Source organism: Octodon degus, unplaced genomic scaffold (assembly GCF_000260255.1).
Source record: "Octodon degus isolate 3935 unplaced genomic scaffold, OctDeg1.0 scaffold00033, whole genome shotgun sequence".
Taxonomy (NCBI): domain Eukaryota; kingdom Metazoa; phylum Chordata; class Mammalia; order Rodentia; family Octodontidae; genus Octodon; species Octodon degus.
The window spans coordinates 14,626,392-14,642,326 of NW_004524609.1; the positions used below are offsets into that span (position 1 = coordinate 14,626,392).

Consider the following 15,935-nt stretch of genomic DNA (forward strand, 5'->3'; position numbering starts at 1 on the left):
TTGCTGCCGCCTCCGCCCCGCCCCGGCCAGCCGCCCGAGCCCCCCCAGGCCCCTCCCTGCTGGCTGAAGGTCTGGGTCTCCTCTCCCTTCTCCAGCATGGTGTCCCTAGATTCAACACTCGGAGGCAAGTTCGACCCCGGAGGGAACTTCACCTAGCGGGGTGCCCTAGGTCCCACTCTCGGTTCACTAGCTGTGTGACCTTGGGCCAGTTAATTTCAGGATCCTTCAGTTTATAAAGTGAGGCAGCGTCTCGGTGATGCCACAAGACTGTAAACTGCAACAGATTGAGGTACTATTTTTAAAAGGCTGTGGATCTGGCCTGAAACTGACTGATGGAGACGAGAAGGGATTGGGAGCACAGAGTGGGGACACAGGCCAGTCCTGCAGGGCCACTGGGAGGGTCCTGCGGTTCCCAGGTTTTTCCTTTTCAAGTGTTTTGATTGGCACCAGGCAAAGGGACAGCGAGGCAGGCAGGATAGGGGACCTATCAGTGGTGACTGTACTGTGGGCAGAAGACAGGCAAGCCATGGCAAGAAAGCCAAGAGAGGGAGGGTGGCGCTTCTCAAGCCTGCCAACCCCCCTTCAAACCTTCACCAGGCCCCCATCAGGGCAGCGGTTCTGCAGCGCCACCTGCTGACCACAGGCAAGCTGCAGCCAGAAGGTGACCTGGGACCCCAGAACAAGCACACCAACCAGGACCCTTGGTTTCAGCTGTTTTATTTCCAACATATTTCCGACCTCCTAGCCCTGCGAAGTCCAGCAGGAGAGAGCTGAAAAGGGTAGGGCCAACCTGTGCCTCCACCCCTCCCTAAGTTAAGATCACCTCCTGGGGCCAAACCACACTAGCCAGGATGACCATCTGGTGGAAGGCAGTGCAGAGAGGAACCATGAAGAGTGGCAGGCACATCGTAAAGGAGCTGAGTCCAGCCCAGACAGACTCAGGACCCTTCCCCTGAAGACTAAGATCCAGGCTCAGTGCCCAAGCAATCGCCACATCTCCTGAGAATCCACCAGCTTCTCCCGAGGCTTTCCAGAGCCCTGACCCCGAGACACTTCTGCAGCATCCAGCTTCTCCCAGTCTGAGAAAGAGATGGGCCGGACTCCTGACGCAGAGGGGAGATAAGTCAGTGGTGCCACTCCCTCCTGCATTCCCCTTCCAGTACAGTCCCCCACCCCCAAAGAGTGGCACCTATGAGAGAAGCCACCCATCCCTCCTCCCAGAACCTTGGCCTTGGGGGCCCAGACCTCTGCTGCTGAGCAGGGCCTGGATGGCTGTGTAGCCAGGCCTGGGGCCAGGGGGCAGCAGCCCAGCCTTCAGATCCTGCAGCAGTGCCTGGCTGGTGAGGAAGCTGTCGGTCATGGTGGTAGCAATGACACCTGTGGGTCCCGTCTTCACCCAGCCACTGCAGTAGAGGCCTGGGGGGGGGGGCAAGAGGAGAGTGACTGCACACTGCCCAGCCAGCCTGGGCCCCAGTGTGCACACGTACACACAGATGTACACCCCTGATCTCACGGCAGCTGGGCCCCTTGTGTCCACTGGCTGCCGTCCTGGATTCTTCCCAACCTGCTCAGATTGTGACCATGTCCACCTCCAATTCAGCAGCTCCTGTTTTTAACTCATTCATTAATTCCAGTGAATGAATTAATCCTAATGAATAACAGGTGCATGGGTACTTAAACCAGAAGCTTCCTATGACAGGGTTTGCCTTGTCTCTAATCCCAGTACCGAGCACAAGGGCTAGACCAGAGCTGGCCTCAGGGAAGATTTACTGAAGGACCTAATCATTAGACATATGTCCTGCATGTTCCAAGACGTCACCTAGGGCCAGGAGAGTAGGCTGGGTCCCAGCACTGGGCCTGCCTAGAATACCTGCCCAGTATATGTTACTAGAGGAAACAATAAATAGCCCCAGGGACACCAGTCTTCCAGCCTCCCGCCACCACTAGGCGTCCAGCTTTATCATATCCTCTCACCTGGCACATCCACAACCCGGCCCTCCGTATTGGGGATGACCCCAAGTTTGGGGTCAAAGGGCACACTAGGGTCGATGGGCCGGCTCTTATACCCAACACTGCTCAGCACCAGCCCACAAGGGAGGTCCTCCGTCTCTCCTGTGGGCACTGCATGGGTGGCCTCACCGACACCCTGTTGGGGAGAGTGTGGGCAACACCAAGCTGGGGTGTGAAGGGCCTGAGAATGGGGTTTCCTTGGGTAACAGAAGACTCACCTCTAGTCTGGTAACTGCCAGGCGGATGCCTGCTACCCGCTGCCCATCTGGAGAGGACAGCACCTGCTGGGGGCTTCGGAAAAAGCGGAGCCCCCAGGCACGGGAGGCCGAGGCCCGGCGAGCAACCTCCTCCACCCCTGGTTTCTCCGTGGCTGTGCGAAGCAACAGTTCTGTCAGCCGCCTCCTTGGACGGGGAACCTCTGTCATCAATGGAGAATATCTCAGGCTTTCCTGCCCCACAAGGCCTCCCCCAAACCTCCTGCGACCAAGGCCAGTCCCTCCCTGGAAGCTGGGGGCCAGGTCAGGGCCCCTCACCCTTGATCTTGTCCTGGAGGCCCAAAAAATCTGCAGGATCCAAAATGGGCCGGGTTCCTGGTAACTGGATCATCTCCCGAAGCTCCTGGTAGGAGGGGGGAGAGGGGGAGGAGGTCAGCCCCTGAACACTGTCCACCTGAGCCCACCGGTGTCCAGCCCAGGTGACGAGGCCGGCACGAAGGCACGGGGCCCCGGGGCCTGCTCCCCGCCATCCTAGGCAGCAGCTACTCCCAGAGGCTCTGCCCCCTCCAAGGAGACACCCTTTCCTGGGGGACCTCCATCCCACTCCATCCGGGTACCTTAATGGTGAAGGCTGCTTGTAGGGGCCCGCGCCTGCCCACGATCCACACTGTCTTCACCTGACTCTGTCTCAGGACCCCTAACGCAGCCTCCGTGATGTCTGTTTTCTGGCACAAAAAGAAGTCCTTGAAATCACGGGTGGCTGATCCAGGACTCTGATTTGTGGTGTCCCTGCCCTAACCCCTAAGGTAGAAGGCTGACAGCGCAAGACCGCAGTACTGCCCTCCTGTGGTCAGATGGGGCATTGCCGCCAATGCAGCAAGCGGCTCCAACTAGTACAAGCTAGGTCTTGACTCACTCAGCGAGTATTCAATGAGCATCTACCCAGTGCCTGGTACTGGGCAGAGGGGCGAAGAGAAAAGGGCAGTTCACATGAGCAAAACAGATGTGGTGCTGGCCCTCACAAAGCTCCTTATTGACATGGGGAGATACTCAGTGGATGGCATGGATGAGTAAAATGGCAGGGTTGATAAGAAGCTATACATGAAATAGAAGCACACTGGTCGTTAGGTGAACGTATGACAGGGGAAATGGGCTATTCAACCCAGCAAGGCTACCTGGCAGCCAACTGCCGGCCAGTGGAGTCAAGCGAGAATGTTCCGGGCAGGAGGAATGGCATGTGTAAAGATCCTGCGGTACAATGAAGTTGCGTGCCAAGGTAAAGGGAGCCATGGCATGGGCCACCTTCCAGAAGGCTTCTTGTGCCTGGCCTGGCACCCAAGGGAACCTGCACTAGGGGAGGCCCCAAGCCCACCTCCAGCTCCTAACCTACCACTTACCTCCAGGTGCTCAGGGGGGGTCAGCAGGATCCGGGCCACATCCAGAGCCACATTCCCCTGCCCCAGAATCACAGCAGTGTCACAGCTCAGGTCCGGTGCCAGCTGAAGGGGAAGGGTCTTAATAGAGCCCCAGCTTGAGCTCCCATCAGCCTAATCTTATCTGCAAATGCCCCATGCCCAGTTTGTCACCCCCACACTGGTGAGGTCACCCTCCCTGAGCCCTCAGTCCTCGCCCACCCAGCCCCACCCGAGGCCATCTCTTCTCCTCACCACCTCCTCTGTCCTCCTTGGCACCCAGGGCTGCTCCTGGCCTGGCAAAGGTGGGGAGGAAGAGGCAGTAGGAGTGCTCCCCAAACTCACCTCTTGGTTCTCAGGAAGCCCGTTGTACCAGCCCACAAAGGCCCGGGCAGAGCACACGCCAGGGAGCTCCTCGCCAGGGATCCCCAGGGCCCGGTGGTCCTCCGCCCCATAGCTCTGAGGAAAGGCCAAGCCCAGAGTCTTAGCACCTACATGGGGGACTGGTGCCCAGCCTCTCCTGGCTCCCAGTGTCCCCTTCTAGCAACCACGATCATCTGTGCTCACCAGCACCACAGCGTGGTAGGCCTCCCGCAGCTCTGGCACCGTCACATCCCTGCCCACTGCCACATTGCCCCGGAAGGCACAGCGCTCAGAGTGGGCTGTCTGGGTAAATGTGTTGATGACATTCTGCAGGGCAGGTCCAGAGTACAAGGGGTTAGAGGGTGGGAAGGCGCAGGGACCATGTCAGTGCCACCCTTATTCCTTTCCCAGTGTCCCTGAGTCATTCTACCCAGCCAGGCAGCCCCCTTCCCTCATTTTGACCAGTGGCACCAAATGTCACCCTCCATGCCCAGAGAGACCTACCTTCACCTCAGGATGGTCGGGCGCCACCCCAAAGCGCACCAGGCCGAAAGGCACGAGCTGCTTCTCGTAGATATCCACTTGGGCTCGGGTGTGGTGCTAGGGGAGAGGGCACAGCTGCTGGGGTCCTCCATTCCCCAGGCAGAGGACTGGACTGAGGACACAGATGCCCCAACCATCTGTGAGGACAAAGAATTCCTCTCGAATCCCCAGCTGCCCAGAAGCCAGAAAAGGGGCAGCAGCAGGAGCTGAGGTTAGACCTCAGGAAGGACTACCGGCTGTGAGAATGGGAGAAATCTGGCCAGGGAAACAGGACCAGAGTTCCCCTCCCCTGGCCCTGAGAGTTAGGGGCTTCCACTACCCAAGTTACACATGAGCCACAGCCCTGCCCTCCAACCCTTCCGTATTTGGTAGAAACACCCTGTGGGCCAAAGACTCGCAAGCCTTCTTTGAAAGGCTAACCTGCCTTAGCTCTTGTCATCGCACTATGACGGGGACCAGCAAGACAGGGAGTCCAGTACAGGGGGAGAAGGAGGTGGCAATGGACCATTCCTAGCCTTAGAAAAACCATCTCACTTTCTTGCTTTAAAACCTGTCATTGCTGCTGGACATAGTTCTAAGTGCTCAGCAGGTGGTCCGTTCCTAGCGCCACCTGACCTTGTTGTCTCCATCCTTCATTCTTCCCTATGTGCCCTTTGCTCGGGGACATGAGGCTCCCTCCAAGGGACAGTCATACATCACAGCCTGGAGCCCACATTCCTGTTCCAAGAAACCTCTCCTGCCCTCTCTTCCTTCCTTAGCCTCAGCTTTTCCTTCTCAGGGCTCTTTTCTGGTATCGCCTGGGTCAGTCTCCATCTCTATCTCCCTTCTCCCATCCACATCTCTCCCCAAGCTCCAAATCTGAGACCCCAGGACATTGTCACCCAGACACCCTGAATACATGCAGATAAAACCAAGGCCTTAGCCCTTTCTGCTCCTGAGCTCCCTGCTGCCCATTCCACTCAGAGCCCGAGCCAGAACCTGGTGCTCCCTGCTTACCTTTCTCCATCCTACCCCATCAAACTCACATCTTCACCTTCCCCATCCCTACTGAACTTCAGGCCCCCATACTGGCTGTGTCTACTGAGCAGGCAGAACACTCCAAATTTCACAAACAGGGTCCTTGGCTAGAGGATCGCTCAGTGGTAGAGGACCTGCCTAGTATGTGCGAGGCCTGGGCTCCATCCCCAGCACTGAAAGAAAGGTGGGGAGTATCTTGGGTCTTGTCTAAAACCCTTCAAGGAAGCCTATAGCAGTGGGCACCAGAATCTTTTAGGGTTCTAATTTAAAGCTGTCCATTCCAGGCCCTAGTCTTAGAGTTAGATTAATTCTGGGCTGAGCCCAAAACTGTTTTATTTATTTTGTTGTAATTTATTTGTGTTTTTGAGGCAGGGTCTCACTAAGTTACCCACATTGGCCTTGAACTTTTAATCCTCCTACCTCTGCCTCAATGAGTAACCTTACAAGCATGAGCTGCCAACATCTTGCCAGAAATGTTTAATAGGTCACTCAGGGGACTCTGATGGTGTAGGGGGTGTTGTGCAGCACCTTGAGAAAATCACCCAAGTCCACAGCCTGGTCAGTAGCTTCTGAGGCCCAGGCTCTGGGTCCTACATCTTCCCCAGTCTGGCTTTTTCTCTCTGCCTCTCCTGCACACACCTGCCTTCTGGAACTTGCCCCTTCCTTGGAGGGCCATTCTCTCCCTTCACTGGCCTTTGTCCATTGTTTCTGCGCACCTGGGATATTCCTGCCGTTCTACCCCCTGACCTGACACCTCCACCTTCCTTCAAACTGCAATTTCTCTCCCTCTACGTTAGGCATCCCCCCGCCCCCCGCACTGTGAGCCTGAAAATTCCTTGTAAACCAATAATCCTCTCCACCCTCACTGGAATGTGAAGCCCTTAAGCACAGGGACCAGCCCTGTCCTCCTCACCCCCATGTTCCTACAGCAGCCTATGCCTGGAGCACGCTGGTGTCCAGTGTGTGACTACTGGGTGATGATGACCCAACGGCCTAGGTCAGATGCCAGTGCCTTCCCTGCTCCATGCTGAGACCACTGAGCTCTCCCTCCGTCTTTGTGTCCTCGCCTGTGAGCGCTGTGATTCGGCACCACAGGTTAACATGAAGCTGCTCTGAGATGGTACTCAGCGCCTGACTCAAGCTAATCAGTACTGCCGCAAACGTGCCCATAGCTTGGAGCTCCCAGTGGGCAAAGATCAACTGATATCTGGCCTCTGCGTCCACACCCAGTCTGTGGGGAAAGCGCATGCCTGTGTTCACAGGCCAGCAGCTTGCCTGCAGAGGAGCATCAGGAGCCCTGCCTGGAGGGCCTGCTCTTCCCCTCCCAGAGCTCAGGGCCCTGCAGCGCCTCCTTCCCGGAGCCCAAGTTGTCCTCCTGTGTCTGTGGGCTTGCATTCAGGCTGACTCCCAACTCAGGAGAGGCCCTTGCCAAACCTGTGGCCTTCAGTGCAGTTCAGAAAATAGCTTCAGATTCATCTCTACCACACTCAGCTCACTCTGCTCGCATCATTATAATTAGCTCTGTCACCTGTGTTGCTTGGGAGCATTCATCTGTCACTTTTCAACAGCGACCAACCCATCCCTGTCTCCATGAGACCCTCCTAGTTACAGCACTAAAAGTCTTGTGGCCCAGGTCAACCGGGACAGTGGGCCATGCCATCCTTCAAGTACCTCCATGTGTGCGTAATTATATATTCATTTATTCCTAGGTCCTGCACAGACACACCAAGCTCCTCCAAAGCTAGGCCACTGTCTCATCTCCGTAAACCTAAATCTCCTTTTTCCTCTCCTTCTCAAGGTCTGAGTAGATCTGGCGGCCTTGGAGCCCTGCCTATCTGCCTGCCAACGCCGAAGCTAAAAGCTCTGAGACCTTGGCCTTTAATGGGGGAAAGGAGGAGGCTGGAAGATCTGTGGAGGAAGGTAAAGTTACAGAAAGCTAGGAGAGGGCTAGCCTCAACATGTAGGATGCTGGAGGAAGTGGCTTACCTTTAGCAAGTGCTGGGCTGTGTAGAAGCCAGCTGGGCCACTGCCCACCACACAGATCTGGGGGGTTGTCTGAGTGGAGAACTGCTGGTACAAGGCTGGGGCTGGGCAGAGGAGAGGAGCAAGGCCAAATCAACACCCTCTCCCCAGTCCCAAATCAGGAGATGGACCTCAGCAAGTGCCACCCCGCCTGCACCTTCCTCCTCTTGTTCCTCACAGCATTGGCAGTTGCAGGGTCCCTTACTTCATCTGAACCCCTAATGGCGTGGTCTACATCCAGAGCCCCACACTTCACCCATGAAATTACTACACCGCTGTTGATGGCCTACCCACGAGCCTCCACAACGCACTGTTACTTTCCATAGGGGGTTCCCTTTCCTAGCCGCTGTTACTTCACATCTCCTTACAGGTTGCCTATCATCCCAACCCCACCCCTGTGGATCGCCCCGCAACGCACCCATCTTGTCTTCTCTAACCTCTCTGCAGAATCCTCATTGCTCATAGAGACCCGTTTGGCCCCAGGCGTCCCTACTGTCCACACAATGTTGTCCATTCACCCTGTCTCGCATATGGCCTTCCACCTTTGCTGAACTGCCTCAGCCTAGAGGTCTCACACCTCACCGCACAGGTCCCCACCTGTCCCCTACACCACCCCAACTCGTCCTCCTGACTACTGTACACCATTCCAGCCGTCCCCTCTCCAGCCTAGTCCCAGCTCCGCTCCGATTCCCTTAGCGCTCGCAGGCCTCCCCGCGCTGCCACCCAGTCCGAAGCGCCTTCTCCTACCCAGAGTGCTCCTAGCGGGAGCCGGCCGGGTTCGAGGCCACGCCGGCAAGCGCACCCAGCGCCAGCAGCACAGAGCCATGGCTGGGGACAGCGACCAACAGGTGACTCAGGACTGCCGCGCTTTCGGCCGGCTGGCCCCGCCCCTGGCTCGGCCCCGCCCCCGCGCGGCCTCTGGACCCGCCCACCACCGTCGCACCCGCCTCCAAGCTCCGCCCCTCGCCCTAGGAAAGCCGAGTTACGGCTCCACCCCAGCTTCAAAAGAATCCCGCCCCAAGAGAGAGGCCCGCCTTTGGGGCCACCCCGTACGGCCGAAGCCCCGCCCAACTTCCGGGTCCTGAGAGAATTTCTCGGGTCTTCACCCTCGTTCCAAATTGGAGAAGAGCGAATCGCTATCGCTGTTTCAGTCTCTCGAGAAGAAGGAAGCCAATTAGAAAGGAGTTTATTTTATTTAGCGCCTCAGGAGCTCGCGTCGCTCACTAATGACAAAATAGTCCTTTACCTTTTGATAGGCTAGCCTCTGTTTGCGTAGTTTCATTCCGGCCAATCAGAAGTCAACTTCCAAGGGCGCCTCCCGCCCATTGGGTAATAGCCCCAGAGTCCGGAAGTCTGGAGAAAGACTGTCCCTGCATTTCTTTCTCGCGGCCCTCTGGCGAGCTGCAGCGGCGTGGCCCCAGCAAGATCCTCTCAGTGTCGGTCCAAAGAAAATGTTATACACTGGAAATCTTGTGTGGCCTCACCTCCTTCCCGTTATAGGTGAGGAAGAGGGTAATGGAGGGTTACCCAGGTACTAAGAACAGAGCTCTGCCCCCGGCTGTCGTCCAGCACGAGACCCTCGCCACGAGCACAGAATTCAGGAGGTCGCCAAAAATTCAGTAATCAAAAAATAATGTTTTTTTACACTTGATCTTAACCAAAAAGCCGAGAAGCGATAAAAAGTATATATTTGTATGCGTCCGTTTTAAAAGATAAAAAATAATCCCAAAAATTTAAACAAGTTGGGGCTGGTGAGATGGCTCAGTGGTCTAAAGCACCTACTTAGAACAAGCTTAGCAAAGCAAAGGGACCACCGTTCAATCCCCCAGCACCACATGCCAGCCAGCCCCGCCCCCTGGTGGGCTGAGCTGGCCACACACACACACACACACACACACACACACACACACACTAAAATAAATGTTAAAAAAAAAAATTTAGAAAGAAAAAAAAAAAATTTAAACAAGTTTCCAGGGCCAGCCAAATAACTCGGCGGATTAAAGCATCTGCAAGCAGGCGCAGGGGTCTGGGGTTCGATCCCCGGGGCGCTCTGAGATGGCCATTGAGACTGGGCATGGTGGCGTGCCCCTGTAATCCCAGATCTTGGGAGGCTGTAGTAGTGACACCCTGAACATCCTGAAGACCCTTCTCTAAAATACAAAAAAAAAAGTTTCCATGTAAAAAGCACACAACTTATACTCACCTCTGATACGATATGTCTAATGCCTCTTCCCTTTCCCCAGAATGTCTTGTCAAATATTCCTTGGACAAACCTCTAACCCATCCGATTTCCAACTCTTAAGGAGTTAGGGGCCTGCCATCCCCAACATCACTTTATTATGTCAAAGGACAAAGTCACAATTTAGCTTTTCTTCAATTAGCCTTTTTTTGCGGGTGTGTGTGTGTGTGAAGGCTCACGTGTACTAAATAGTCTAACCACTCCACCCCTGACTTATTTTTTTATGTTTTTATCATTTTATATTTATATATTTAGTGCAGGGTCTCACTACACAGATTGGACTCGCAGTGAGCCTCCTGTTTTCAGCTCCCAAATGCTGGGATTACGGGCGCAGGCCACCAGACCCAGTGTCCCCTGGCTTTTTTTGTTTGTTTGTTTTGTTTTGTTTTGTTTTACCCTGGCTTATTTTTGGTTCTAGACTTGGACAACACAATTGTGTAAAATAGAGCAAGTTTTCAGATAGTTGGTCTAGGTGGAGGTTGGTTTTATAGACAACAAGGGCTTGAAGAAAAAGAGAGCAGAAGGTGGATTGAGATTTCTTCTGAGATAGGGAGAGGGAACCAACAGACTAACGGGAGGATAACTGCTTAGGTGACACCAGGTTATCTCATGTTCTTTTGTGTAAGAAATGGAGCAGAGAGAATGGTTTTATGCCAGTTGAAACAAGCCTGACAGGAAAATGGGCTGATTTCTCAAGAGTGTCTGATAAACAGCTCAGTTTTAGCTTGGTGAACTTTCAGGTGAGTGGTTCCATTTTAATTTTCATTCTGGCCTATTGAATTTCAAAATAATGGCCTCCGGTAATGTTTAACATTTGGCACACTCCTTGTCATTTAGAAAACTTGATTATTGTAAAATTTTTACTAGTACATGTTGCAGCGCATAATGAGTACATTCGTTGTGGAGAGTCGGTACATGCACATAAGACGTCTTAATTTCTCTTTGTCATTCATAGTGATTTTTTAAAAAGTGAGGTATAATATATAAAGGGTTCACAAACCATAATATACAGCTGATGAGGCGTAATGGCATGAACAGTAGAGTGTCCCCACTATCCATGAGTCCCCTGTGCCCTACTTATCACTCTTCTCTGCTACTGAGAAGTAAACACTGTTCTTCTGCTATACCCTTGTGTCTCATGCCTGTGCTACAGAACCAGGAATAGGCTGAGGATGGCTTGCAAGACAAATGCTGCCCATGGGCTTGTTTTGCAAAACCCACAGGATGGATTTTTTAAATTTTTTAATGGCAAAAATGATTTTTCTTTTTTTGGCGGTACTGAGGATCGAACTCAGGACATGGCTCTTGCCAGGCAGGCACTTATACTGCTGAACTATCTCCCCAGCCCCCAGCAAAAACAATTTAAATGCTACGACATGAGCAGGGCATGTGGGGGGCATACCTGTAATCCTATTATAGGCAGCTAAGTTAGAAAGAGAGTGATATACAGCCAGAGAGGGAGAGACTGGGCTATGAAGGAAGTCACCACAAAAATAAAGACATGAGCATGTTGGCTGGAGGCCCATCTGAAGAAGGCCAGGGCTCAAAATAAAGATGGAGTGACTAGGCCTTCATGCCTCCCTAAGGGATAGATAGTAACACAAGATTATATTGTGATTAGCATCACCTGGTCCAGTAGGTCCAGCTAGGCATCAGTACCCCAGGTCTGTGACCAGGACATCCAGACCCATCCCTACCCTTGCCATTGACTTGTTTCCCTATTTGATCAATATTAGCTAAGTAGCTGTACTTGTAATCCTGGAGGCTGATTGCAGTTTGACCCATGTGGTACCCACCTTGTGATGTTGCTCTATAAATTACCCTGACAAGAGACCTCACAGGCCACTCCATTTGGGACCCCTGCTGCAAATCCAGAGCTAGTCTTCTCTCCTTATTTCCAATAAAACTCTCCAGCTTCCTTTGGTTCACAGCCTTATTCCTGGATGATACGGGACCGCGAACTGGGCCCATTTGACATCTAACGGGAATATTGCTCCTAGGTCACCCCCAGCAGTGGAGACGCTAAGGCAGGAGGATCAAGAGTTTAAGACCTAGGCTGGGAATATGGCTCAGTAGCACAGCACCTGCCTGGCAAGCGAAGACTATGCGTTCAATTCCCAGTACCAAAACAAATAAAAACCTAGGGTTTAAAGTCAGTCAGGACTACATAGTGAGACCCTGTCTTAAAAACAAATGAAACAAAAATGTGACATGAAAAGTGTATGAAATTCAAATTTCAGCGTTCTTCATTAAAATTTTGTTGGCACACAGCCATGGTCATTTCTTTACATGCTGTCTGTGACTGTTCTTATGCTTTGATGGCACAACTACTTTTGTGACAGAGTCCTCTTGATCCATAAAGCCCAAAATATTGAGTGCCAGTCTCTTTACAGAGAGAATTTGACACCCCTTGTACTGGACTGTAGAAGCCACAAGGGTGGGGGCCCAATCTCATTCCCTCTTATCCCTAGAGCTCTGCAGTGTGTGGAGCCTGGTGGATGCTCACAAAGAATTTGTCTTGAGCCAGGCGTGGTGGTGTTCATCTGTGAGTCCAGCACTTAGGGAGACTGAGGTAGGAAGATTGCAAGTTGGAGCCTCCCATGTGCCTCGACACCCCGCAGCTTCCGCACTCTCCCGCCCCCTCAAGATGCCCAAGAAGAAGGTCAACTGGGCCAATGTGGCGGCAAAGGAGGAGCTGAAGAGGAGAGTGGCCAGGTTGTCAGCTAAACCTGTTCCTGCTAAAGTGGAAACAAAGCCAAAAAAGGCAGCAAGAAAGGATAAATCTTCAGATGAAGTGTAAGCAAAAATAACCATCTCTGGTTATTTTTTGGTACAACCAGAAATAGTGGGACATTGAATTATGGAAGTGGGGAGCCTAGGGAAAATAGGCTGAAGGGGCTAATCAAGAAACCAAGGAAGAGGGGCCGGGGAGATGGGTTAGTAGAATAAGCGCTTCCCTGGCAAGCGCAAGGGCCTGAGTTCAATCCCCAGTTCTGAAAAAAAAAAAAAAAAAAAAAAGAAACCAAGGAAGATTTACCTATGGAAAATGGAGAAACTGAAAATGAGGAGCGAGTGCAGCCTCCAATAAAGCAGGAGAAAAGCCACGTCTGATTGATCACACACCATGTCTTATTGGTGCTCCCTGTCTCCCTTCTTGTACAATCCAGAAGAATGTTTTTATCAACCATCATGTAAATGCAAGTTTTTTTAGTAGCTCTGGAAACATTATTTTTATTTTTTTTTTTGCAGAACCTGGGATTGAACTCAGGCCCTTGCACTTGCCAGGGAAGCGCTTATTCCACTGAGCCATCTCCCTGACCCCTAGAAACATTTTTAAAAAGGAGGGAATCCCACCTCATCGCATTTTTTAAGTGTAAATGATTTTTTTAGAGGTGAAATCCATCTCTGGTTATTTTTTGGTACAACCAGAAATAGTGGGACATTGAATTATGGCAGGCTTTGCTTGTCTTGGGTGTCAGCTAACATTCCATAGGTGGGGGTTAGTTTTATATCCTGCAATACAAAGTATATTAAATGGCAATTTGGAATTACACTCACACATTTAATATGTCTTCGACACTTTAAATGACTTCTATTCCTATGTTTTTGGTAGAATTGTTTCCTAAAGAAAACTACTTCCTAATTGTTGCCCTGTCAGAATCATGTGCACTCTGTACCATCTTTGGTAGTGGTAGTCTGGTTTGCCTAATTTTGTTAATGTGCTGTGAAAGATCAAAAATTTGAGTATGTGGTATATGTGATACAAAATTGTGAATTGGTGGGACTTAAGTAACACTCTGTCAGCATTTGAAGTTACTGGTACTTAATCCTCTTACAGAAAATTCGCTTCTAAATTTGAAGCTGCCAAGTCCCTGGAATAACTAAAACACAGTACATGGCTTTTTTGGTATGTGTGTTAAGAATTGTGTACAAAGTGAATCATGTGTACTGATCCTCAACACAACCAGTAAAATCTCAAATATTGAAGACAAAAGAAAGAAAGGAAGTTCTGGGAGTACACACTTGTAATCCCAGCACTTGGGAGGCTGAGGCAAGAAAAGAGGGGGCCCCGGGATATAGCTCAGTGGCATAAGCACCTGCCTGGCAAGTGCAAGGTCCTGAGTTCGATCCCTGGTACCGCCAAAAAAGAAGGAGAAGAAGAAGAGAAAAGATTTAAGTCCTCCATGGGTAAATTAGCAACCCCATGTCTCAAAATAAATGAAGAGAGCTGGGAATGTAAATGTAGTTTAGCACAAAGGCTCTGGATTCAATTCATGTACTGCGGAGGAAGGAGAGCATGCTTCCCGTTTACCATGTGTAATGTGAAGAAAACAAGTAATTGATTGTATTTATTTAAAATGTATTTATTTATTTGGTACAGGGTCTCATTACACAGCTCGGACTCATAGTGATCCTCCTGTCTTGGCCTCCCCAGCCCTGGGATTATAGGTGTGTACCACCACACCCAGTTTTGGTGGCTGGCTTGGTGGCACAGCATGTGGTACTGGGGTTCAAACCCAGGTCCTTGTACTTGTCAAACAGGTGCTTAGACCTTTGAGCTATCTCCCCAGCCCTAATTTTTTTTTTTTCAGAATAGGGGGTGCTTGCCAGGGAAGCGCTTATTCTACTGAGCCATCTCCCCAACCCTATTTTTTTTTAATTTTTTTTATTTTTTATTTTTCAACAAATAATACACTGCATAACCCTATTTATTTATTTATTTATGTATTTTATTTTATTGTCTTTTTGAGACAGGGTCTTTCTGTGTAGCTCAGGCTGGCCTTGAGCTCATGTTGTAGCCCAGGCTGGTCTCAAACTTGCAACAGTCCTCCTGCCTCAGCCTCCCAAGTGCTGGGATTACAGGAGTATGCCACCATGCCTGGCAAGTAATTGGTTTTAAAACCAGATGACAGGTAAAAAGTACCTGTCACTTGTGATAAATAAATATTAGCCATTGAGCCAGGGATATAGCTCAGAGGCCCAAGCACCTGCCTGGAAAGCATAGGGTCCTGAGTTTGATTCCCTTACCACAAAAAAAAGTGTAACCTTTCTTTTGCCTACTTGGCAAACACAAGGTACTGAGTTCAATCCTTGGTACCACACACAAAAAAAGTTAGCTATTTCACCTTACCAATATTGTTACCTCCATATAACTTTAGACTTTAGGTCTCTGCAGAGCCTTCGAAACTTATTCACTACTATCACCGTACCTTATCTCTCAAGGCCCAGGTCTTCTGAGTAACAGAAAACCGAGCTTCAAAGAGCCCAAGCTGGCTTGTCTCTGGGGTGCCCATGCCTCGCTTAGGTTTGGCAGCAGGACTCCCAGCTGCTGCCCAGACTCGCTTCAGGTCCAGATGAATAACAGTGAGTCACCGGCTGTATATTTGCATGGTTTTAATCATTAGCCTGGAACACACGCAGGACCTTTCTCTGACGTTGCATTCTTCATAGGGAGAATTAGCACTTGGAGGCTTTACACTCGCAGACTGTTAGACCATTCCGTAGCTGCTAATATATTTCAAAAGAGGAGCAGTAACAGAGCACAGCAGCAGATCCAGCCCTCTGCTCCATGAGCAGCCTCCCAGGCAGCACACCCCAGAGGGGTGGCTGAGGAAAGCTGAGCGAAGGAGCTCGGTGCAGAGGTGTGAGCAGGGCTGTGGGAACAAAGCAGCTTCCCTCCGGGACCTAGCAGCAGTGGGGTGCCGCTGCCCCGCCAGGCCCCGAGGGAGCCCAAGGACAGCTGTCTGGGAACTTCAATCAAAGATCTCTGGTCTCTGCTAGAGGAGGGCAGAGCAGAAACAGGGTTGGGGAGGGGACCTGAAGGGACAGGCAGGGACAGGTGCCAGCTGAGCCCTCAGGGCCACACGCACTGCAGGGCCTCCGATAGCCTAGCCTCCCAGGATGGCTTTGCTGGCTACTGCCTGCTCCCCTCAATCTACCGCCTTCACCCCTTTCAAGGGCTCCCGTTCGCTGGCATTCAGCTTCCCCTCATCAGGGTCATCGCACCCTTCACCCATGCAAAGCTTTAACTGAAAAACCAGGCAATTAGGAGCACAGAAAAACAACTTGTGTGTTCTCAGCCAGGGACAATTCTGCCCCCCCCCCGGCATTTGC

The 15,935-nt window shown here is 51.6% G+C and overlaps 1 protein-coding gene across 2 annotated transcripts; it reads right to left on the bottom strand.

Moving 5' to 3' along the window:
• Positions 1 to 700: 700 nt before the first annotated feature.
• On the bottom strand, positions 701 to 8,460 carry Fdxr (ferredoxin reductase). Of its 2 annotated transcripts, none has more exons than XM_023713905.1 (12): positions 8,330 to 8,460; positions 7,547 to 7,647; positions 4,505 to 4,600; positions 4,205 to 4,327; positions 3,983 to 4,096; positions 3,623 to 3,724; positions 2,843 to 2,950; positions 2,544 to 2,628; positions 2,229 to 2,428; positions 1,975 to 2,146; positions 1,246 to 1,416; positions 701 to 1,103 (listed from the first exon to the last, which is right to left on the bottom strand). In XM_023713905.1, the coding sequence occupies exons 1-12, from the start codon at positions 8,406 to 8,408 to the stop codon at positions 973 to 975; spliced, it is 1,482 nt and encodes a 493-aa protein (XP_023569673.1). In that variant the 5' UTR covers positions 8,409 to 8,460; the 3' UTR covers positions 701 to 972. The 2 variants fall into 2 exon arrangements, with proteins under 2 accessions (XP_023569673.1, XP_023569672.1); XM_023713904.1 differs by having other exon boundaries at positions 8,306 to 8,460.
• Between the last annotated feature and the right edge of the window lie 7,475 nt (positions 8,461 to 15,935).